Source organism: Pygoscelis adeliae, unplaced genomic scaffold (assembly GCF_000699105.1).
Source record: "Pygoscelis adeliae isolate BGI_AS28 unplaced genomic scaffold, ASM69910v1 Scaffold22, whole genome shotgun sequence".
In the NCBI taxonomy this organism is placed as follows: domain Eukaryota; kingdom Metazoa; phylum Chordata; class Aves; order Sphenisciformes; family Spheniscidae; genus Pygoscelis; species Pygoscelis adeliae.
The window spans coordinates 2,238,488-2,261,774 of NW_008824350.1; the positions used below are offsets into that span (position 1 = coordinate 2,238,488).

Below are 23,287 nucleotides of genomic sequence, written 5' to 3' on the forward strand. Positions count from 1 at the left end.
AGTGTTTGAGATATTAAGCTGATTTCACGCTTGCCATAAAACTCCAGAAGCTGCTGTATATTCAGGAGAATGACGGAAGAGTGCTCAATGTTTCATCCTCCTCTGTTCTTTCAAAATAAAACCAAAAAACAACCCTAAAGATTAGGCCAAAATCCAGTTGATTTTATTTTTGGTTCAATTAAACTACTTGTACTTACACATTCTAATCTTCCCAAAGTGGTCATGTTAACATAGAGTCTGGTTCTGCTACAAGTCACCTCTTAAAATAAAGAAATACACAATATTGTCAGGAAATAGGACCTTGAGGGGGTGGGGAAGAGGAAATGTGTGTGTAGAGAGAGAGATTTGTATGTGTAAGAGGTAAACAACTTTCTCAATGTTACAGAGAATGCAGTTACAATAAAAAACATTTTAAATGTCCAATGTGTAATTAAGATACCATGGGGGTATTAAAAATGAGAGCAAATTGTTCAGTTCCGACACCTTTGCAGAGGCACTAGACCAAGATGTATCTAGGTATGGCAGCGTGTTGTGCCTTACTTCCACATTTCTAGCATAGCAGAGAATCAACCTGCACAGCCACATCTATAACAACATAAGTGATCGGGATACATAATATTAATGTAATTAATTGTCATGACAGTAATCTAGCACAATAGCATGTGAAATATTCAGTCCACATTATGAAGAGGCTGAAATGATAGTATCAAAAGCAGGACAAAGAGTTAATGACTAATTACAAGGTGGTAGTAAAAAACTCTGACTTCCACAGTTCAAATACAGTCCCCGTTTTGCCTAACTTGAGGGAAGACTGTTCCAGTTGTCAGCATAAGCAGAATAACGATGCATGCTCCATGTCTTTACCATGCAGAAAAAGCTTAATTCAGTCATCAATAAATTAATCCTTGTTGTCCGAAGGAAAATGTCAGGATGTTATAAAAGTAGTTATAGAATAGGCACACTGGTCTGCCCACTGGAGTATGATTGTCTCTTTTTCCAATGGATTCTTCCCATGTGCTGTTTATCTCGGCGAGTGAAGCACATAATTAGGAAATGCTCTTGTTTGCACTTGGGGATGAATGGAGCTAGTTACTCAAAACGGAAGTCTTCAGCGCTTTCTTGATGAAGGTGGGCGCTGGCTCTGGTGTTACGCGTACATTGTGAGCTGCAGCCACTGAAAGAAGAGTTAGAATTAAAGGATGAAAGACTTTTTGGCATCCTCCAACAAATTTGAGACACCACCATCTCTGCAGCTGGAAGGCAGCTGCTTGCTGATACTTAGTATGAAGCATACTGGCAGCAGGGAACTTTGTCTTAGGCTTCTAGCTCTTATTCCTCCTTCACTTGCAAAAAATGAAGTGTTTTTTGTGGTCTCCCTAGCAGCAGACATGCTTTTAAGTTGAAACTTTCTAAGTGGTCTTAATAAAATTTAAAAAAAGGTAAAGAACCTATGTTAAACCCCATTATCAGTTAACACCTTTAAACTAAAGTATGTTTGATTTAAATTGCCTCATTAAAAAAAAATAACCACCTCAAAGGTTTTTTGAAACACTTTAAAGATGATATGAAGAGTCTGCAGCTGTGCCCTTCAGCACCAACTAGAGTCTTACAGAGCAGCTGTTGCTGGCAGATCATGGATACAGGTATTTTCTGGGTAAAATAGGTAGCAAAATTTTTAGGCGGTTTTGCAGACTCTTATCACTTGGATGACAATTTCAGACCAGCTCTCATAGGCTCCCTTGAGAACGTGTGCGAGGAATAATACAAATAGCATTTAGTATTGTGACTTTGTGTCAGAAATACTGGCACAAACCAGTTTACCTCCAGGACATTGAGCTTAATGATGCCATCTCCATCTTTATCAAAGGCGTGGAATGCCCCTAAAGCAAGGAAACAAAAGTATATAGAGTAGATTAAATTACTGTGTGTGTAAAGATGATTCCAGATACCAAACCAAATTGTGCTCCTGCTGCGTTGTGCAAACTTGTGCAGGTACTTACGTGGTCAGCAAGTATTTCTGCTGTTTTTCCTTAGCTAATACAAAGAGAAATGCAATGGCTTCTTTTCTTTTGTGTTTGTATGGGACGGCTGTCATATTTTAGATTCCCTAAGCACATAAATTATTAAAACTATACATAGGCAGTAGTGCTTTGAGTACAACAGTGCATTTTGGGGGCGAGGAGGGGAGGCAGCGCAGTAAAACCGGGGCAGCCACTCACTGAACATGGCGTCCAGGCGCACGAAGCAGCAGATGAAGCTGTCAAAGTCGATGTTCATGTTCTTGTCGGCGTAGCGCATGGTGATGATGTCGTAGAGCTGGTTGTTCAGCCGAAACCCTGCAGAGGACCAGAAATGGGGCACAGCTGGGCTGCGGTCGGGGGGAAGCGCTGGCGCCGATCAGGCCTCCAGGAGAGGTTTGGCCATAGGCACTTCCCAGGCCCAGCCGAGGCTCAGGCTGGAGGGTACTGCTGCAGCCGCTAAATAAAATGAAGTAAAGCTATAAGAAGCTTCCCCGTGTCCAGCTGCTTTCTTAAAACAGAAGTAGCATTTTGAAATTACGATTTGGGAGGGCCAGTAGCATGTGAGTTACCTCACGCTTTAAATATGAAGAAGGGTCTCCACTGAAGAGTTTGCAGCTTAGCTGAGCCTGATAAGAGCAAAGCGACAGAAACTGGGCGACAGAAACATAGGAGGAAGTTGCTATGAAAACACAATTACACAATGGTCAAAAAATAGATAAGGAGGTAACTCCTCGGTGTGGCGTTACCGAACTGTGGCGCTGGCTGCTGCAGCGCACGACCACGCTTCACAAAGGGTCTGTCGTAATTTGGGTACTGCTGGTTGTTGGCTAAATGCAAGGTCAGGCACAGCCTACGTGCTGTAAGACTGAGAAATTTTTATTGCAAAATGTCTTCTTAGTTCTAAGGTCAGGGCAGGAGGTATTTAAATCATTTTTTTTTTACATTGACAACTTTCCTGGCGAGAATGGAAACCCGGAAAATAAAAATGACCTGTATTTCTACTGCAGCAGGAGTTCAAATCCAGGGGTAGTTTTGTCCTTAGCAAAAGATTGAATCACTGATGTTTTGTAAAGTGTAAGACAGCCATCTGTTTCTGTTCCTTGATGAACTGGTGACTGATGTGCCAAAATACTACTGAAGATAAAGTGTCACATTTAGGTTTATAGTAATGCTACAGGTTTTCTGATTAAAGAAGCCATCTTGGTCCCTTAGAGAAACAGCAGCTGGTAAAGCATTTGCTGGGGGAGGCCTGCTGTCCAGGGAAAGAAGCACACCAATGTGCTTGAGACAAGAAGCAAGAAAAGTCAAAAGCCTCTCTTTGCAGGATGAATTTCATTAACTACAACTTTCGCAAAATACTTTCTTCTTACTGCGCAGGTAGAAGAGGAGACTGAGCCTGCAGTGGCTTAGTGCCACTAAGAAACACAAGCAGGACTCAGGAAATGTCCATCCAGTTGCCTCTGATGCAAACTTGGACATTGACCTGCTCTGCCTTGGTTTCAGTGCCTGTACACTTGGGTTGAAGGTTTTATGCTGTTCTTTGATTGCTACTTATACAAACATAAAGAATCCACAGCTTAAATGAAATCAGATGTCTTCAGGGCTCGCTGGTCCCCCTGAACAGGAGGACCCTGAGTGGGAGATCCTTAAGACAGCAGAGCATCATTCATTGGAAAGTTTAAAGAGCTGAAGAGATCTGTTTGGTTGGCAAGACATACAAGACTTGCCTTTTGGATATTTTAAAAGCTCTGCCGGGGAAAAAAGGATTTTTGAATTTCTGTAGGGTCTCTTTTTAAAAGGCTGCACTGTGTTCCTGATCTCACCCTGTGATAGATCAACCAAAATAAGGTTTCTTTGGCTGTTGGGCATTGAACACTAGAAGTACCTGCATCATTGACTGCATTGCGCATCTCGTAGCTGTTGATGGTTCCCGAATGATCCGTGTCATAACGCTTGAAAATTTTCTGGAAAAAGAAAAAAATAAATAAACAACAGAAACAAAAGCTTAACTTCTGTTGAATGTACCCACTGAGCAGGTATGGGATGTGTGCCTCAGGCACTTGGAGGCTTTGCCATTTGCCTTATATTGCTGCTTCTGGGCAGTCTGGGTTGTTAGCACAGAGCTCCTCTCAGTCACAAAGTAAAATAATTTAGATCCATGCTGTGAGAAGCAAAAAGCTTTCCCCTAGAGACTCTCCTTGTTTGACTTGAGTTTATGCTGTTAACTTCTCTCTTGATTGTCCTAATTAAGCTATTTGCGAGGCCTGATTCTAGTTCCCATCACCCTCCTCCTCCAATATGTATGCCTCCATGCTATTCTAATGGGGGAAGTGCTTACATGAGTGCTGGAGCTTTGGAGATTCAGGCTATTTGCTTAGGCTGTGAGTAGGATGAGGAGAGACATTACTTTTCTTTTTAGAAGCTAATTTGCAATTTTTTTGGCTTTTGTTTTTGTGGTAGTGTATGTAGAGAGGTCTGGTTTTCCTACACAAGCTTTTGTGCTGCAGAAGCTGTGAAGAACAGCACTGCAGATACCAGCAATACCTGCCAGCTTTTAATCTTGTCCCAGAGATGTCGAAACTCATCGAAGTTTATCTTCCCTGAGCCGTCTGTCTGTGATGCAAGCATTCAAGTAAAAAAACCACAATATTTTTAAGAGAAAATTAATTAAGTCTGCAGCTACTGGTGAAGGGATGAATGTGAAACTGAGTTCAGGATCTCCTCAGCACTAAGAGCTGGCTGAGCTGTGCAGTAAAATATTTGTGAACATTTTGGTTATTGTGCATAGTATTTTGTTTCAGGAGTGTGAAGTACTATTTGTACTTTGTGTAGAAGCAAACATCTGGTACAGGAGAGAGGCTTGCTCCTGGAGCTATCATAAAGTACATGAGCAGGACGTTTTAGAGGGCTCTTTCCAAATACCTCCAAATATTAAGCTTACCCAATGTTTTTAAGACAACTGAGCTTTATCCTAGTGTGAAGCGGTTTCTGCCTTGCTTAAAATGAATTGAGAACTAAGCAAAATGTTGACTAAAGCCATTTACCAAAATGTGTTTAGGCTCCAACCATTATGGCTCTGGGTTGTAGTTACAATTTTGTTCTGGTTATGTTTGAATGTGCTTATGTTCTCTCAAAATCATGCATTATGTCAAATAGGAAAACTGAGTGATGTTGTATCAGAGGTAACCCCATATGCATCTTGTAGTGTGTTTTATTATACTTGCTCTGAGACAATTTCTGTATGCGTTGCATGCTAAGCAGACAGTGGAATGTATAATACATTATAAACGTAAAGACAAGAGAGAAATATAGTAAGTTTGTTGGCAAGAACTGTAGTTAATGTTGAGTTGGTTTAAACAAAAAAAATTTTAAAATCATGCTTTAGTATGTGAGCTGGCCAGTCACTGATACCTAAGGAAGGGTATCGTGCTGACTGACTTATTCTGTAGTTTTCTGTTTTGGGATATTTTCATCTGCCAACTACGCTAATGTTGAGATGACTGGAGTTAAGATGTGCCAAACCAGGAATGCTGTGTTATCCGACTACAGATTATAATGTACTGTTCTGCTTCCCTGGCTTACTAAGTTGTGTGTGTGCAGCGGTGGGAAATACGACCCAAGTGGACTACTGTGGTATCAAGCACTCCTCTTTCACCAGAAAAGGATACATCCATTAAAGCAATCATGCTGCGGCAGGATTCCAGTTCAAATCCTTCTGTCTTTAGGTCCTTATCTGAAATAAATGATGCCAGGTGAAAACAGATCATGCAAGTCAGCGAACGCTTCTTCCTTTTAGGTGTAACTCTACTGAAATTAGAAGCCAACCCTACTTCCTTCATCCAGTAAGAAAAAAGCGGTAGAGAAATCTGAAAAGACTCTAAGTAATGTTATTGCTTGTGAATTAGAGATTACTTTTCTTGACCTGTTATATACAATAAAACCCTCTGGAAAACTCTAAACTAACTTCCAGGTAACTAAGCAAGCCCAGGGTCTGTAGGCGAAAGTTTGCTAAATAGGGAGAAAGGTCTGCCTCTCCGTTAGGATTTTTTTTTTTTTAAAGGGCATTTGCAGCCTGCTAGAGATGCTATATTATCCTGTGTGGTGCTTCCAATGAACATTTGCTCATTTCTGCGTTATGAGTACTTGATCACTCGTAGAGAGCCTTTCTATGAAAAGTCCAGCTCGCTAAAGTCTCAGATGCAAAGTCCATGGAAGCGTAACTAGGAAATTTGTGAGTTTGAAGCCGTAAATAATTTTTAGGGTGCACCTCAGGCGTGGAGGGTTACATTATATCACAGATTTCTTTGTGCAGAGTTACTGAAAAACATGCTCAAACTCACGTTTTTTTACGACGTTATTGAGAACATTCCTGAGTTCTTCAGCATTGATCTCCATGTCCTGGCGGGAAATGTGGTGAGAATATCATTAATTACAACATTCCCTATTAAGCAGGTCATTTTATGGGTGGATATGCTAAAAGTATTGTCTTTGGTCACTTTTCAGTATGGCATATACGTGCTTCAAACTAGAGAGCATTCTAGTTCATCTAAACATTAGTCCAAATCTTTCTTGAGGCTGCAGTACAAGGTAGGTCTAAAGTTACTGTATAGTGCTTATTAAACTACAACTAGAAGAATGACCAGTAATTTCAAGCCACTGTGCAAGCCAAAAATCCCTGTAACCCATTTGCAGCCTCTTGATTTATGCAGTTCTTTGATCTGTTTTTACTTTTAACTTCCCTCGTTAAGCATATACTGGAGGGCATTGTATTTCTAGCTTGTTTATACATGCTATGCAAAATAGCATCTTGTAGCAGTGATAGAAGTAAAAGCCTGAATTTAAAGAAGGCTCCCTTGTACACAATGGGAATAGCTTATATGTACATCTGAGGATAGCTGTATACTTAATTGGATTTTAATTTGATTTTGCTTAGCTTCAGATCTCAAAGGAAATTTGATGGGAGGAAATTCAAAGGAAATTTTAAAATTCAGTGTTTTGAATCCGTGATGCAGTTAATTTAGGTGCTGTTGTGGCTAGGCTGCTTTGGTGGCAGAGACAGGGATTGGTTGCATACTCACATCCCCTGCAATCTGTCGGAAAATATTCCTGAACTGTTTTTCCTCTTCACTCCCCTCACGAGCTTTTGCTGAAGGACGCTGAAAAGAGACAAGCAGAGATACAACCTTAGCCCAGCAGGGAAGGGAAAGGGCCCGGGGGGCTCACTCGCCCTTGCATGAAGGAGCCTCTTAGTGAATCTGGAGGTCTTCAGAGGAATGGGTCATCCTTCTGTTCATTTCCCCTTTTTTTGGTTAAATGTATTCCTTGGCAAAACTGTCAAGTATTTAACTTCATCCCATTGTTCTCCTTTCTCTTGGAAGGAGCTTAAATTATTACTTTCACTGACAGACGTTTATCTACTAATTTTTTGTTTCAAAACATTGCAAAGGAGAAGTTTGGAGCAGAAGAGGCATATCTGCTCCATAGCCACCCTGTAGGCTATGAATTGACCAGAGGGACTCAGGCTTGAGAGCTCTTCATAATGCAGGGGGCCCCTTGCTGGAGTCAAGTAGCACATGAGACAGAGGAAAATGATGAAAGTGAAGCGTTCTCAGACACATGCAAAGAGCAAGCCCTGAACTCTGAGGCTGATACTGAAAAAGGAAACTATATTTTATTCCCCCCTCCCCCCCCCCAATATTAAATTACAGGAATTATGTGTAACATAGTAAAGTGAATTTCTAGGCTTAGTTCTTATTTTTGTTTGTCTAAATGCAGAGGAAAGTTAAGATCGGTTCCCACTTCGCCACCTGCATGCTCTGGCAGTCGTGCAGCAGAACAGCACGCTCCCTGTAAGCAGACACTCGAGCCGTGCCTCCAGATGCCACGAGCCTGGGTGCAGGATCTGGCCATTGCATCTTGCGTCCCTGACCCACCTGCAGGCAGAAACTCTGAATTTGCTACCCTGTTTTCCTCCTCTCCAGTAGTGAGAGGAAAGAGGAGGGGTGCAGGTGCTCCTGGGGTTACTCAGGCGTTTTTTCTCTGGCCAATGGGGACTGGTATAGGGCTGTGTAATTTGTAGTGGGGAGAGGCTGTGATCATTGCCAGGAGCTCCTGAAGCCCCTCAGATGCAATTTGCACGTGTACCCTGTGTAAAGCAGGTACCGCTTCAGGGGGCTGAGCAAGAGTGCATTGAACTGCGCTGCTCGTGGGGAAGGGATCTCTCATAGCTGGGATCTTTGTATGAGAAAGCAACCAGGAGATGTTTTCAAGCAACTACATCCTCCAGCACAGGTGTTAAATAACTGAAGGGATAGTCTCTGTTCACTCATGCTCATTAGATCCACATAAACCAAACGCAAGTTATGCTCAGATTTGATGAAAAGCTGTTAAGTATCTAAGGATGTTGCCCCATTCCTGTGCTCTCCCCAGCCACTCTTTCATGCTAGCCAGACCAAGGCCTATTTTCCCCCTTGCCACTTGCTGCAGAAACCTTTTTCTCATCTACGGGGGTTTTTTCACCGTCTTTGCCAGTGTCTTCATCTGCTGTCAGCTCCTTATTACTGTTCGCTCTGTCAGAAACAAAGATGATAGGCTAGAGGAAGAAGAAGAAGGAAGAGAGCAAAAGAGAAGTGGAAATTACACAAAAAATAGTGGAAGGGAAAGTATTTGGGGACACCCATGCTGTGGTAAAGCGCATGCAGCAACAGCTCCTGCCCTGAGAGGGTGCCTGGAGAAGCTGGAGCTGGGAATGAAAGAAAAGAAAGAAAAGAAAAGGTGGAGGAATCTCTGGAGTTACTGTTCTCCTCATGCTCAAAAAGCTGCAAAAGTCTTTTTGCAAAATAGTGCAATCGCTGGCTTCTAGCTTTCCTTTTCAGAAAGCCAGTAACTGTTTAAATGTTACTTTTTTTTTTTTAAAGCAAAATAAGCTTCCCAGATTCTCAACTCTCAGTTAAACTGATGAACTTGCCCCTCTCTATGAAGGACAGTAGCACTGAAAGCAAACAGAATCTGAATCCTACACTGAAAGTGAGTATTTGTGTAGGAGCTTGTTAATTATGCAAAGCTTATGTTTTTTCTCTGTATTAATTCTTGAAGCATTCAGCTGTAAGCAGCCACATGCAGTTGTTCTGTTTTAGTGCATTTAAAACAAGGAAAGCTGCTACAAGATGCAAATGTGTTACCCTAGAGTATTAATTGCAGCCAGCCTGTCTTGAGATTAAAATGCCTGGTTACATTTTCAGGGTCCTAAATGTGTTGTTTAGAATTGAAAGGAGAATCCTGGACTCTGGTGAGCAGAAACTTCAGGAAAGAGGAGTAGCTGCATTAGGCAATGGAAAGCGAATGTGAGGGCATGTGTCTGGAGAAGGGGTGATTTTCACTAGAAAGGGGTGTTGGGATGTCTGTGGAGGGGCAAGAAGGAAGGGCAGTTGAGCAACCCAGAGGATCAAGCCTGTACAGCTGAAAAGTTTCTGTCACCCTTTTGCTTGAGTGAGGGGGGTATATAGCGCTGTAGCTATTTCATTAGCTTTTAGTGTAGGAAGACAAAGTCTTTGCTGCCTGCAAATGGCCTCTTACCCAGTGCCCTTCATTAACTAGACCAGTTTCCAGATGCAGAGAAATCACTAATGATACCAAGGAACTCTGCTCATGCTGCATGCATTGCACGTGCTCTTTGTCTTGCACTCAGCACATTGCACAAATACCCACCTTGCCCTTTTTCTTCTTCTGTACAAAAAGAGACAATTAAAAAAAAAAGTGGTTTTAAACAGAATTGTAGATTTTATGCATATTATGCAGAGCTGATGGTAAAATTTCTTTTTTTCTCTTTCCCCTTCTCACATTTATTTTTCCCATTCTTATATTCATACAGCTTTCAAACCCACCAAGAAATTGCATACTGAAGGACAGAAATTGCAGAAACCATAGCAAAACAGTGTCCCATCTCAGCTGGGGCTTTGTCTGCTTGAATAAAATCTCTATTGTACCTTTAGCTCTGACTATTCCTTTTCCTTTTCCCAGCCTGTCAGTGCAGTGGAGATTGGAATTCTGCGCCCACAGATCAATGTTATCTGAAGTGGCAATGCCACCAGATCTGGACAGCTATTTTGTTATCATGACAGCAGACAAAAAGGGAACACTTCTGAGCAAAGTTTGATGGCACTCTGTTCTGTGCAAAAGCATTTCCTTTGATTTTTTTTTTTCAAGACTAATTGCATTGTTAGCTCTAGTATAATCCCATATAGATGTGTAAAACCCCAGGCTGAAGAGTTAGAGCTTGTCATGGATGTTAGTTTGAATCAGAATATCAGTAAGGCCCCTTTCCAGAAAGCACATACTTCAAAATAAGGTACTTTTTTCTATGTTAGATGAGATACCAATATCACAGACAAATCTCAGAGCACAGAGCTAGACCTCCCCAGTAAATGAATACTCTCAATTGATGGAGGCAAAGGCAATGCTTAGCATCCAGCTTCTTTATGCCACCAACAGACTTCAAATCTGGCAAAAGATTTTGGTCTGCCCAAATTAGAAAATAGTGTATATAAAGCAAGTGTTAATAAAAGTATCTTGATGAGAAATGTGGGAATTTATGCTAAAGGAGCTGTCGTGTGGCCACAAATGGTGTCCTGCTGCAGGTTTCCCTAGATGTGATGCTCTTCCCCTCCATACTTCTATTCACATACCGAAGAGGCTCAGGACAGTACTTACCGATGGACGGTCTGCCTCAATCATGTTTTCAACCTCCCTAGAAGAAAGCAGAAAGTAAATAAATCAGGAAAGTGGCTGTTCCCAACATTGCTTGTTTCTGTAGCTGGTTTGTAAGCAGCCACTTGAACTTTCCAAACAGGCAGTGGTGTGAGCTGGCTTCCAAGCATCACAGCTGCAGGCTCTAGACGTAGCTTTTCCCCGTTTGAGCTGAGCATCCCAAGTACCACTTCCAGGAGCGCTGCTGCCTGGTTTACTCCTCTAAAGAGCCTTGATAACTCTGAACTTCAGCAGCTGGGAGTAAAACAGAAGCTGTTTGGCCTAAGCAAAGTGACACTGGCTGCAATTTGCTGAGCTCTGGGGAACTAGTTGAAGAGCAGGATGGAAAAGAAACAACTACCTACTTCTGTGTTTTATTTATGACATTCATTTATTCATGAAAGTAGATCTGGTTCAATGATCTATCTGGCCAAAACTTCAGCCAGTGGCATATAGCAATGAAAAACAAACGAACAGGTTCATTTCTGTTATTAAAAATGGCTAATGGTATGTTTACAAAGGATATCCTGCAAGTAGCAAGCTTCTCCAAAGACAATTCAAAGTAGGCTCTTCTTAGACTATAAGGGAAGCTTGGGGAAATGAGTTTGCAGCTTGGAGTTTGTAACGAGGTTAAGAAAATTAAAAGCAGGGTGTAGCAAACTGGGAACATGACTATAACAGACTAGTAAGCTCACCTCCACCTTTATGGCCAGATAAATGGATCTGCAACTTACTCTGAAAGACTTCTTTTCTCTGAGAAGACCCTCAGGATGAATTCTCCCTCCTGGTGGGGTTCGTATGTCGATGGGATGACGACGTACTCGCTGGGAGGTAGCCGGAAGCGCTCAGAGATTTCTCGCATGTTTATATAGGTCTTGCTTCTAGCTTTGGAGGCATTGTAGAGGAAAAAATCCCTTTGCAAGTGGTGCTTAGTGCCATGTATCTGCAGAACACATGAGTCAATTTGTCTTCAAGGAAGTCTCACCCATTCCCCAGGTGGCTTGTCATGCAGACAGTACGTGGTTGGGACAGAAAACACAAATGAAGCAGCAGCTTAGCAAGCAGGGAGCTGACGAGGGATGCTAGCTGGGAACAGATACGGAGTCTGTCACCTTTAAGTTGCTACTGGCTGGGTCTAGTTGGCTTCTGAGGGCTGCTCCAGGGCCCACCTGCAGAGTGTTGGCTGACTTCTGCTGTGTAGGCACTTTTATCTGACCATTTTGTTGGATGCTAAGTTGTGTGTAACCAAAGTTCAGCTACTTTCCTTGGAGGATGGCATGGCAAGGAACGGTACATGCAAACTCCTACATGCAGTGTGGTAAGGTGAAGGTGCTTTCAGCGGAAACGTGTCCTTGCCTGGACAAAACATGAATTCTGTATCTGCTAAAGAAACATGATAATCAAATGTTGCATTGGTTCAAATATGAAAATTAAGTCAAGAATTGTGGGCTAAACACTTGTAAGCTGTTTGCTGCAGAAATAACCACCTGTAAAATAGTCAGCAAAGATAATGTTCAGACTGTCATCTTCATGTTTTCCAGGTAGCATAGCCTTCAGGTGAGCTTGTTTGCAAAACTTGTGATGCCAACGATTCAGCTACCAGCAGGCTCATAAAAACTTAATCTGTGTACTTTTAATACATTTTCTTCAATGGCTGAAAATACCATTTGTTTTCCAAACAAAATCAGGGACTATAGAGAAAACTGTGGTTGCAGGATACAGGCCACTGGCATTATTCGCAGGAGGAAATGGAAGTGGTTTAGGGTGCTTCTGCATGGGGTGCAATGGCAAAGTACAGCCCAGGCTCACTGACTGACCATGTAAGCCATGGCCAGGTCACATACGAATAGAAAAGAAGGACTAAGGAAAAGGTGCAGGCGAAAACGGGTGCGGGTGAGAAGGAATTAAAAATTACTCACAAAGTGTTACTAATAAACACTCAAAGCAGAAAGGTTAGCAGTTTCACTTTTGTTACATCCCTGAAAACAAACTTGACTGGACAGTTTCGTGCTGACTTACAGACAGGCACAACAGTAACACTAGCTGTGAGCATACACCAAGATGTCAATCTGCCTCCGTTCTGCTCATACCTCTTTGGGCACCTTAGGGAGAAACAAAGAGAACAAACAGTCAGAGCTGCTAGGTGAGCCCACTTGTTTATAGATCATACAGAAGGGCGTTCACATAGATTTCTGGGGATGCAGCCAGTAAATAAAATGCCCCAAGTTATATAATTATTCTAAGCAATTTCTTTCTTCCTTTCCAGATTTCTTGGGATCTGTATGAGATCCAGTAAGATCCGAACTAAATATGTTTGTGCAAGGGACAGAGTAAATTGACTTCTTCATGAAGTCGATAGCAGGGCCAGAGATTAATTGCTATGTATGCATCTTGGATGTCTGTTTCCCTTTTTACACTATTCTGTTAATGAAATGTTTAGTTTCAGCGAGGATGAAAGGGAGATTGAAGAATATATGAGAGAGAATATGTTAAAATCTGGCATTAAGTCACCATAAAAGCCTAAAAAGTGTGTTACTTATAGATGGGGTAAACCCCGAGGTTACTATGGGCTGAATGGTTACCAAGCTTTAAATTTCCTTCCTCTCTTCCAGGTTTCCCCTGAGTTCCTTGCAAAGTAAAAATTGCAATGCATGCAGTCAGGCTGAATGATTCAGTGACTTTCTTGGTAAATGCATACTGTCAGTATTTGCGATCACGGTGCTAAGAACAAAGTCTACAGCTGGTACCTCGTAGATGGCAAAGCCAATGGTGTACAGGTTGGCTCCCAGCTTGCGTTCTTTCCTCCTATTTTTCTGCATCAGTGCAACAAGGAAGCTGCAGACAACCTCTTCATCCTCAGGATCATCATCTTCCTCCAGGAGCTTCAAGCGATACTGGGGATTGGTCCAAAACGTATCTGTGAAATCCCACCAACAGCCCAAAGCAAACATGTAAAGTTTCAGCTTTCTAACAATACTCATGATCAAAGAGGACTTTTCAGTTCCCTGCCTGTGGATCCTGAGGGAAAGGTTAAAACTGGGCTAATACATATATATTTTTTTATGTGTTATGGGTTTTACATAGTTGTAACAAAATTGCACCGCAAAGGAGATAAAATGAAGAACTAATATCTGACAAACTTCCAAAGCACCTAAAGCTATCAGAAAGTGGATTTCCCAAGTGAAATCTGTTAGAGTGAAATTGATCTCTCTTATCTTACTTATCACTTACTTGTGAAGTATTTGAACAATGATTTATTTTTGCCAGGCCTGCCTTTTGGGCTTATGAGGTGCTGTCACAAACCTAGTGGCAGAAGATTTCCAGCTACAAAATTACGTTTCTTGCCCACTGAGGAAGCAAGGCTTTTCCTATGGCCGAGCACTGATCAGGCTGTGGTATGACCTAGCCTGTGGGATCTAATACAGTCCCCATCAAAGAGGCCTTAGTTCTCTTAAGACCCATTCCTCACCTGGATAATTGCGGCACCCTCCAGCTGAGCAGCCTCTCACCCAGCGCCCTTCACTGACTGACACAGTCCAGGTCTGGAGTTTATTGGCTTCCAGAGTATCAGGTGTGAGGTTACAGATCTCAAGTTTTGTGAAGTGCCTCATGAAATCTTCAAATGATATCCTGGAGGAATTGAGGGGAAACTGAACCCAAATGGATTTACATGGTAGGTGGTTGTCTGAAAGATCCTGGTGAGGTGGAGGAGGGTGACCCATGTTATCGCCACCATTGGGGCAAGTTTGCAGTGAGAGTGCCATGATTTCCTAATGCATTTGGCCTGCTGGTTGGTCGATTAACACAGGTATAGCTCCAAACTGAGGGACGCTGGGCTGAGAGGACAGTACATAGGAAGGGTGATGGAGAGCTTGTGGAAGAGTGACATAATTAGAAGGACTGTCCTGGTGGCACTCAAACCCTGGTGGGAGAATGAGGTGATCACAGAGCAGGGCTTATTGGGAATATGAAGGCAAACAGGGATTACTGCGATGGTTTTAGCAGATTTAAGTAGTGCAGTGTGATTCATTTTTGCTATAGTTGCATATCTCCTAGAGAACCACAGGTTTTTGACTCATATTCTCACCAGAACTCCCCATCCTCCATGATTTTGTGTTGCAGGCGGATTTTCTCGGCTTCATTAATGAAGTTCCACTCCTCTGACCTTCAAAAGAGTACACAAGTTAGATTATGATTTGCAATACAGTTTTGATTAAAATTTCTACTCTTTACTGTAAGCCTCATAGAATGGAAACTCAAGAGTCATCTTGCTACATCCATACAATTTTTCCTTTGTGAGCCTTGCAACCATTTGTTCTCAATGCTACTCTCCTCTCCACATGCCAAAATAAAAAATTGCCCTACTCCTCTCTGCCTTCCCTTCAGGCTTCCTCTTAGCAGCTCTCAAAAATCTGCTGAACTGTGCTCATTTTATTTAGCTTGAAGACAAAAGTGTTTGCAGACTCTCATTGCTGGAGTGGCTATGGAAATTCCTTTTAGTAAAACCTAATGAGAAGCTTTATCCAAACTCGCTCATGTACTGACATCTTGCTTCATCCAGTTCTTCCATAACTTAAAAAGATTTTTCTACTGTCACGTCTTGTTTTGAAAATGGACATTGCTGAACTTGCTAGACAGTAAAATCAGATTGATTGGGCTCTCTTAATTTCCATTGATTAAAGACCCTCTTAACATCTTTTTTAGGTATTCTTTTCTTTTTACAGCTTCAGCTAAGCATTCAGCTATGATCAACTTCAAAGTGCACGTGTCAAAATGACAGCAAAGACAATTGAGATATGTCATCATTAAATGTTAGGGTCATGCACAAGCTGCATAAGGGCAAACAAAGGTGCAATTTTTTTTTCAAATCACATGAAGCTCCATTTTACTCACTTGTCACTCCAAGGTCCATTCCATTCCACCTGTCCCCAGGGGTTTCTCAGCCTTACCAGACGTATTTTTTCCCCTTTAAATGTTGTCTAATTGAAAAAGAATGTAATATTAACTTGAATATAAGAATAGACTGTAATAATAAGAATATAAGAATAGACTGTAATAATAAGAATGTAATAATAGACTGAGAGTAGGTTCAAAAGGAAACGTTCTGCCTGTCAAATCTCTGATACCAGCTCCTCCAGTGATGGTGCTTTCCTGGGCCATCGCCCAGCCTGACCTGCTTGGGGTGAGTGTGGGAAGGCTGTAAGACCAGGAAGTGGCCAGCTGTGGCCACCTTTGCCCACGCAGACCATGGAAATATCCATTTCCCCAGAAAGCCAAAACTGGGATGGGTTTATTTCTCCACAAGGCTCTCATTTATTTAAATACAAATTTTGTTTCCTTAGCTCATAATTTGTTTTGCTTTCCCCCCCCCCCTCACAGTTTTGCTGACATGCATGGTTCTAGGCCAGTGCAGAACACAGGTCCCCATAGCTGTGGGACTGTTCTCTCCCCATAGGAAAGGAACTGTACGTACCTCTTCCACGGCCGTGACAGAGTAGGCATGACCTTTGACGAGCCCGCAAGACATCCGGGTTTCATACTGCATTGGCACTATGGTCTGTTAGACACAAGATAAAAACTTATGAGAGTCATGCAAAGCTCAGCTGGCTGCTCTAAGGCAGGTATTGCCACCCAGGACTTTTGGAGGGAGGACGACACCATTCAGGTGACAGGGGTTTTTGTCTTGTTCTCTTTGCGTTTGCCAAGGTGGCCAAGTTTAGTGCCCACAGAATTAATGTTGTTGGTTAGAAAGGAGTGAAGTGTGAACTAAAAAAGCAAAAAGTTAATAATATCAATTGGAAAGGACATTTTGTGATTTACTTTTTCCCTTTGTTGGGAAAAAGTTACTGCAGGTTACTGCTTTTTGCACTCGCAACATGCTAGTATATAGCAAGCTTAATCAAAATAGTTGGATTTTCTATTAGTAGGGCTATTCAGCCCTTTCTGGGATAGTATGTTCTTGTATGGCTCAGTAAGGTTATTACATATTAACTGGAAACATCAGAGCAGATCAACACCTAGAAGAATACTTTCATCTTTACACATGGCTGCAATCTTATCACAATGACAGTAAAACACCCTATTTAATACACAGTTCCTACTAACTTACATTTTTTTTAATTACTTTCCTGTGGAGATGTACATTTTATTCATTTTATTATAGTTAAAATTCTCATGATGGAAATTTTTTCCGACTGACATTCAGGAAGAGCATAGCTTTCTTCAGCAATGGGTTGCTCAGGTGTAAATGCATTTGCTGTCTTGGTAATCAACTGTTAGTGTGTCTGATAGATCTTTATTTGCAAATCTCAGAATGCTGTTTATCTGGGAGATAAATAATTGAGAGGAAGATGGCAGGTGCACACAGTCTGCTGTGTTTGTAGGAGAGATCACTGAGAACGGTGGGAAGGGAAGGCTCCACTACACGCACGTGGACCATGTGCGAAAATTCCCCTCCTCCATTACGTCTGTCACTGAGAGATGACTGCAGGGCCCTGCCAGTAACTCTGCCATCCCTTCTTGACACATCTGAGGGCATGAGAAAGGCAGGGCTGGAAACAGAGAATTAGTAAGGTCACAGAGATACATTCTCAGCTTGCACAGGGAGGATCTCATCCAAGTATTTCCTGGCTGTCACAATTATTTTCCATTATTTCCCTTCTGCTCCTGTTTCGTTTTTTTTTCCCCTTGCTCCTGTTTCCATACTTTTTATGCCTATAACCTCATATCTGTTTCCTTTTTTCTTAATTTCTATTCATGTTGTTGCCATCATTACTTATCAGAACCCCTTTCTCTCTTTTCTGTTTAAGAATATTAACTTCTGCTGGTGCCCTGGGCCACTTCTCTAAAGTGCTTCTGAAGTCTGCACTATCTGCCTCTTTCCATCAAGAGCCATGATTTTTTTTTTTTCTGGTGATGGTTCAGGACTGTGTAATAACCAGCAGCAAAAAATCCGCCGAGGCAGCAACTATAGAGAGTTTTCCAACCTTCTTTGAGTAGACAGTCACTGGGGAGGAAATTCCTCCCAAAACATAGGTGATTTGGGCAGTCATGCTTGCAAAACAAGACAGTCATAGTGGGCTTTCCGGAAGAATTACACCATTTCAGTCTTTTAGGAAGACTAAATATGGGTGTCAAAAGAGGAAAAATCAGCTATTTCTGCTGCAAATGCAGAAGACAGTTTGTGCAACCAAAAGTTTTAGATGATGTAATTGGGGTGGGTGTTGTTTTTTTTTCTCTCTGTAAAGTGAGAGATCTAATTTCATTGTCATGGAAATGCATCTCCCAAAAGGGCAAGGTGTGACAGCTGCCTGACAGAGAGAAGGAGAAAGCAACATGTCCCTCTACAGATTTGGAAGCTTTTAAGTTTCCCAATATGGGATTTTCCTTTAATGGTTTTAACATCCCTCTCTCTATTTTGCTAGATACTTAGTTATACTGGAGTTACTTTGTATTTTATCACACATGTAAAACTCAATACGTTTTTCATTTTCCTTATTAAGCATTTTAAATTAGGATCTTGAAGGCAGTAATCTAAAAGAAGCATCCCGAGAGCAGACTCCCCTCCGTTGGTGGGCAGAGCTCTGTAGCGCACTCTGTCTCAAAATAAGTTTACCAAGAGCTTTTGTGCCTGGAGTGAGAGCCGTGCAGAGCTTGCTTTTTCTTTCTTTCACACCCTCTCCACACGCTGGGATCTTGTTCCATTCTAGTATTTTGATTTTCTCACTCTCTCTGTCTTTTGCAAGTGAGGGACTTTATAAAATCCACTAATCGTGTCCAGTTCCCAAATACAATAACCAATGTGCTGCTTTGACATATTTGATATGATTTTGCTCTCCATTTCTACTGTACAGGTAAGCTCTAGAAATTATAAGCCTTTGCCACAAGCCAACAGCCCTTTGCCCCAGTATCGGCAAAGCCCTCTAGTGTCAGTCACTGTGTTTGAAAGGATTGAAATCCTTTAATACATATGTCAAATAGCATCTGTAAGAACAGGTCTTTAGTGTTGGGATAACTCAGTGAAGACAAATAAGGATTTAAGAGCACAGATAATATGTCTGTCTAACTGTTCTGTCTGTAAATAAAAGCCCTGTGAAGTCAATCACTGCTAGAAACATACGAACCCAGGCTGGCCTTTCGTCTGTCCCCTGATAGTCTACAGTGGAGTGAGTCATCTGCGCGTTTTCTAGATTCTTCACCATTCGAGCAATCAGTTCCCCAATGTCGCTCCGAGGAGCTGATCCGTAGGAAAAGCCTAGGTTATCCTGGTACAGAGAATGGGAGAAAAGTATCATGCAGAAAGATGAGGCAGCGAGAGAGAACAGAAATGATACAAGAAAGATGAGTGGTAAATGATAGCCTAGGTAACTTCTCTCCCATTACATGCTAGATGGTCCATACTTATCTACAGTGGTTGATAGCACTGCTTGTTCTTCTGCCTTCACTGCAACTTCATACTCCTTATTGGTTATTGAAGCTAGTTTTTTTACTTTCACTTTTAAATTAACCACAGTAAATGAAGACAATTTAAGACTATGTTGGCAATTGAAGGGTTGATTTCCCAAGCATTTGCACACTTAGCATCTTTGACATGAAGATTTGTGTCTTAATAGAGCTGCGGTACCCCCCTACTAACTTCATTTTATTGGGCGAGGGCACTGAGGGTGGGGGGTGCTGGTTTTGCTGATCGTACCCCTTCTTTCCACCTCCATGTTCTGCTTCTGTTCATTTCCCTTTTGGCACTTGCTATTTGCCAGTGGGTGGTGTCTAGTGGAGATTACTCCATCTCCTAGCAATGGATGTTTGCTATGTGGACTAAACCAAGCAGTTCCAAAAAGTGGCATATATTTGTTCATGGATGAAGAGGTCACTCTCCTCTGCCATTTCTTATGGCTCATCTGCAAAGATCATATGGACTCACATCAATGGAGCTGGCCATGAGGGATCCTCTGTCAATGGCATGTTTCATGATTTTATAGATATCTTTAGGGGCATCCTTTATCTCGTAGAACTCTGTGACTCCTCCAGTAAAGTCCTCCATGGCTTCGGTGGTGTTGCCTCCTTTCAAAGCTTCATATGACCCATGGAGTCTTGGAAAGAGAAAAGAAAAATAAGATTCTCTTTTACATAGATAAAGATACCTACCTATTTTATACATAATATATAATTATCTTATGTATGTGTATAAATAAAGATATGTAAACACATACTAAAAAAATCCCACAAACCATCTGTTTGGTAACCCTCAAGTTAAAAGTTTTAAAACACGCCACCTGCACACATCAAATAAAAAAAAAAAAGAGATGTTGAGAATCAAATGTAGACCTCTGAATGAGTAGCAAAACCCCCTAGAAAATATGTTTTACCCCATCCCTAATTCTGAGGCATGAGAATCTATGGGAAAAGGCACTGGTGTGTTCAGAGCCTGTCTATGTGCTCATTATAGGTCCTGTACACAGTGGTTTAACCACCTCCCCAGCCAAAGCCTCAGCAGGGAGCCCGGCACGGTCCGGCGGGTCGTTTTACTTTGCATAGGCCTTTTCCAGGAGGGCACTCCAGAACTCGTTGCGCTGGGAGGACTTGGTAAAGACCAGCTGGTTGTTGTACGTGGGTAAGCAGTCATCAATGACGACGTCCACCCAATCTCCATAGCGCCAGAACTGAATAAAGGCAAACAGAAAAAAACTCTGGGTTAATTTGGGGCAGGGAGGGGGAGCCTGGCTGAGAAGCCAGGCTGAGAGAAGAGAAATGTGGAAATTCAGTGCTTCGCAATGTGGCAAAAAGCGATGGCCCTTGGGTGGGAGGCAGCCGGGCTGAATTCCCCCTGGCAACGCGTGCGGGACAGTGAGAGGTCCCTTAGGACAGCCAAGGGAAATATGGAAAGCACTCAATCTTTTCTGAATAAGTGGTTCTTCAATAACTTGTTTTTGACAGGCCAGCTGCTTGTGGGCCTAAAAATAGATGCTCTTGCCAACTACCAGTGTGTCTGTGCTGGCTGTGGCGCTGCATCTGAGCAGCGAGGCAGGAGCGGGCACCTGTTGCTATCCCTTACATGCAGGACACAGCGATCTGCAAATGCTTCCTTGGTGGGTTAACGCTCCCTAATTGCCTGTATGGGCTGGCCGTTCTGTGACTGCCCTGTTGGAAGAGTTCAGGGTGAGGCAATTCAATCCCTCTTCCTTCCCCGCTGTCGCTCACACTTCCAAAGGGTGGAGAAGCGAGAAGGAAGAGCGCGCCCGAGAGCTGAGCTCTCTCTTGGGTAAATACAGTTACATCTGCTTCCTGCTAGATGAAGGGACTCACCTGGAAGTGAAAGATGCCAGCATAGTTTTGTATAAAGGACTGGTCATGAGGTATGACTCTACAGAGTAGCTTTTTATTCAGTGTCAGGCAAGCAATGGCAGCCAGGAACCAGCAGTCACCTGTAAACAAGCAGAAGCAGCAGACAAAATGAAAAGACAGAGCAACTAGAATCAAAGGGAAAACCTGAGATACTGCAAAGTGACATGTTAATTCTCAGTAGAGCATGCCATCGCTTTTCAGGAGAGGGCTCTTCTCCATGTGTTCTGCAGTACTTTAGCACTTTATTTATTTGTGCTCTGGAAATGCTCATTGGCATCATTCATGGCTAGGTACACACCTGTTAAATAGATGATGTTCACTGTAATTTAGAAAAAGCCTAAAATCTGATGAGCACTGTTACCTGTGTTAAGATTTCACTGTCCCATGTGAATGCCTATCTATCTGACTTGCCACGTTAGTTCTCCCTCCAAGCTTAGACTAGAGACCAGCTGAGAGATAACTCTCTCCCAGGTGGAGCTCTGTACAGCTGAGGTTCAGTCTCTCATTTTCATTTTCTGCTCTCAAGATAACCCACTGTCCCAATCATCGTTCCGTGGGGCCTCTTTCCTGCTTCATTGCTCTGACACATTTTCCTCTTTTTGAATCTGTCTGCACTGTTGTAAACACTGTCCCCTTTAGCACTTTTCAGTTCCTCCTTCAGACTCTTGCACAAGTTTGCTGCCTCTGTGGGAGCTCTGGGAAAGTGACTTTCTCCCATAGTACTTCTGCGTTCAGCAAAGAATGCCTCAACCCTTAATTAAAACCTCCTAGCCGCTACTGTAGGAGAGGTTACAGGGTAAGCTTGCCTGAGCAGTGTGAATTAGTGTGGTAAGAGAATTATACGAGATAGTGCAAACTAAGCCTGATCGCAGGAGATTGTAAAGGAAATTTATCAAACTGGTGGAGTGATAAAACATATAGAAATACATATATGTATATATTTTGGAAAGCCAACTCTATACATAGAGCAGTACATTCTAAGTTACCTATTTCCCCTTAGGAAGGATGTGAATTCCACTGTGAACAGGAGTTTTCTAAACTATCCAATGTTCAGCAGAAGTCAAAAAGGTAAACAATACTATGTGTAGTTGGGGAAGGAATGGAAGACAAAAGAGAGAACATATTTTGCACATAAATTCATTTGCATCCACACCTTGGCAACTGTGAAGTTCTGGTCACCTCAAAAAGAAAGGCACTTTTAAAAACAAGAAAAAGTACTGGGAAGGTGATGAGGGCAGTCACAAGCACATAACAACACTTAAATGAAAAGATTAACACACATTAGGATGTATTGGCTTAGGAAGAAGATCACAGGAGAAGTTATAAAACCATGAAAGACATGGGAAAGCTGAGTGGGGAATGACTTTATAAAGCAGTGCAGGTGAGTGCCGCATGGACGACCGTTGCAGAGGCATCACTTGTACCTAAGTAGCGGCTCTACATATCTTTGAGCATCTGAGCTTAAGGTCTTCAATATAGGGGTTGTCCTTGAGTACAAGGCACACTTAGCTGGAGGCCTTCAGAAGCTCCTGTATGGAAATAACAGGACTAAATACCTGAAAAAATACAACAGCAGCTGATTAGATTTCTCTCTCAGTCAAATAAATCCTTCTCTTTATCTTTTATTCTTGTCTTAACTAATTTTGTCCCTCCTCAAAGCCCAAAAGGCCAAATGGTGCTTTGTAACACACTCATGATATTAGTTCATGAAAAGCAAAACACCCTGCAAAGCATCTTTCGCTTAAAGTTCTTCCCTAGATTGCTACTAGGCAGATATCAACGATTTGCTATAGACAGAAGGAATCAGTAGATGTGTAGTGGTATACTGAGACAGAGGACTTCAAGTATCACCTTGGAAGCAAAAGAAAATTAAGTGATGCAGACAGAGTTGAAGTAAGAATTTCATACCTAATTCTCCTTGGCAGATATCTGTTCTGTTGGCTCCACCGATAATAAACCGTGGATTCTCACAGATTTCCTGCAAAATACAAATGGATGAGCAGGAAAAGCATGCATTATGATGCCTGTTTGCCACAGAAATAAAGGCTGCTTTAGGACGATGTTTTCTTGTAGGATAGTTTGTGGATATCAAAATCTCTTGCAGAGTTTTGAGCTGCAGAGTTTCACTACGAATATGTTTTGGAATCTGGATGTTCCAGACTTCAGCCAGAGTTTTCTCC

At 42.1% G+C, this 23,287-nt stretch overlaps 1 protein-coding gene across 2 annotated transcripts in view; it reads right to left on the minus strand.

Annotated features, from left to right (window-relative positions):
* Positions 1-361: 361 nt before the first annotated feature.
* CAPN3 (calpain 3, (p94)) overlaps positions 362-23,287 on the minus strand; it is a 30,287-nt gene continuing 7,361 nt past the window's right edge. Inside the window, exons 2-24 of one of the 2 annotated variants that reach the window (XM_009319212.1) lie at positions 23,016-23,085; positions 21,069-21,187; positions 20,292-20,425; positions 19,687-19,855; positions 18,890-19,030; positions 16,240-16,323; positions 15,660-15,745; positions 14,854-14,931; positions 14,236-14,396; positions 13,514-13,683; positions 12,857-12,868; positions 11,501-11,709; positions 10,731-10,767; positions 9,729-9,743; positions 8,512-8,613; positions 7,100-7,177; positions 6,362-6,419; positions 5,690-5,754; positions 4,566-4,634; positions 3,907-3,985; positions 2,220-2,336; positions 1,822-1,880; positions 362-1,174 (exon numbers count right to left, since the gene is read on the minus strand). In XM_009319212.1, coding sequence (XP_009317487.1) covers positions 1,148-1,174; positions 1,822-1,880; positions 2,220-2,336; positions 3,907-3,985; positions 4,566-4,634; positions 5,690-5,754; positions 6,362-6,419; positions 7,100-7,177; positions 8,512-8,613; positions 9,729-9,743; positions 10,731-10,767; positions 11,501-11,709; positions 12,857-12,868; positions 13,514-13,683; positions 14,236-14,396; positions 14,854-14,931; positions 15,660-15,745; positions 16,240-16,323; positions 18,890-19,030; positions 19,687-19,855; positions 20,292-20,425; positions 21,069-21,187; positions 23,016-23,085 — 2,139 coding nt within the window. In that variant the 3' untranslated portion in view covers positions 362-1,147. Of the gene's footprint in view, positions 1,175-1,821; positions 1,881-2,219; positions 2,337-3,906; positions 3,986-4,565; positions 4,635-5,689; positions 5,755-6,361; positions 6,420-7,099; positions 7,178-8,511; positions 8,614-9,728; positions 9,747-10,730; positions 10,768-11,500; positions 11,710-12,856; positions 12,869-13,513; positions 13,684-14,235; positions 14,397-14,853; positions 14,932-15,659; positions 15,746-16,239; positions 16,324-18,889; positions 19,031-19,686; positions 19,856-20,291; positions 20,426-21,068; positions 21,188-23,015; positions 23,086-23,287 lie in introns of both variants that reach the window. The other variant, XM_009319211.1, reaches the window with a different exon arrangement.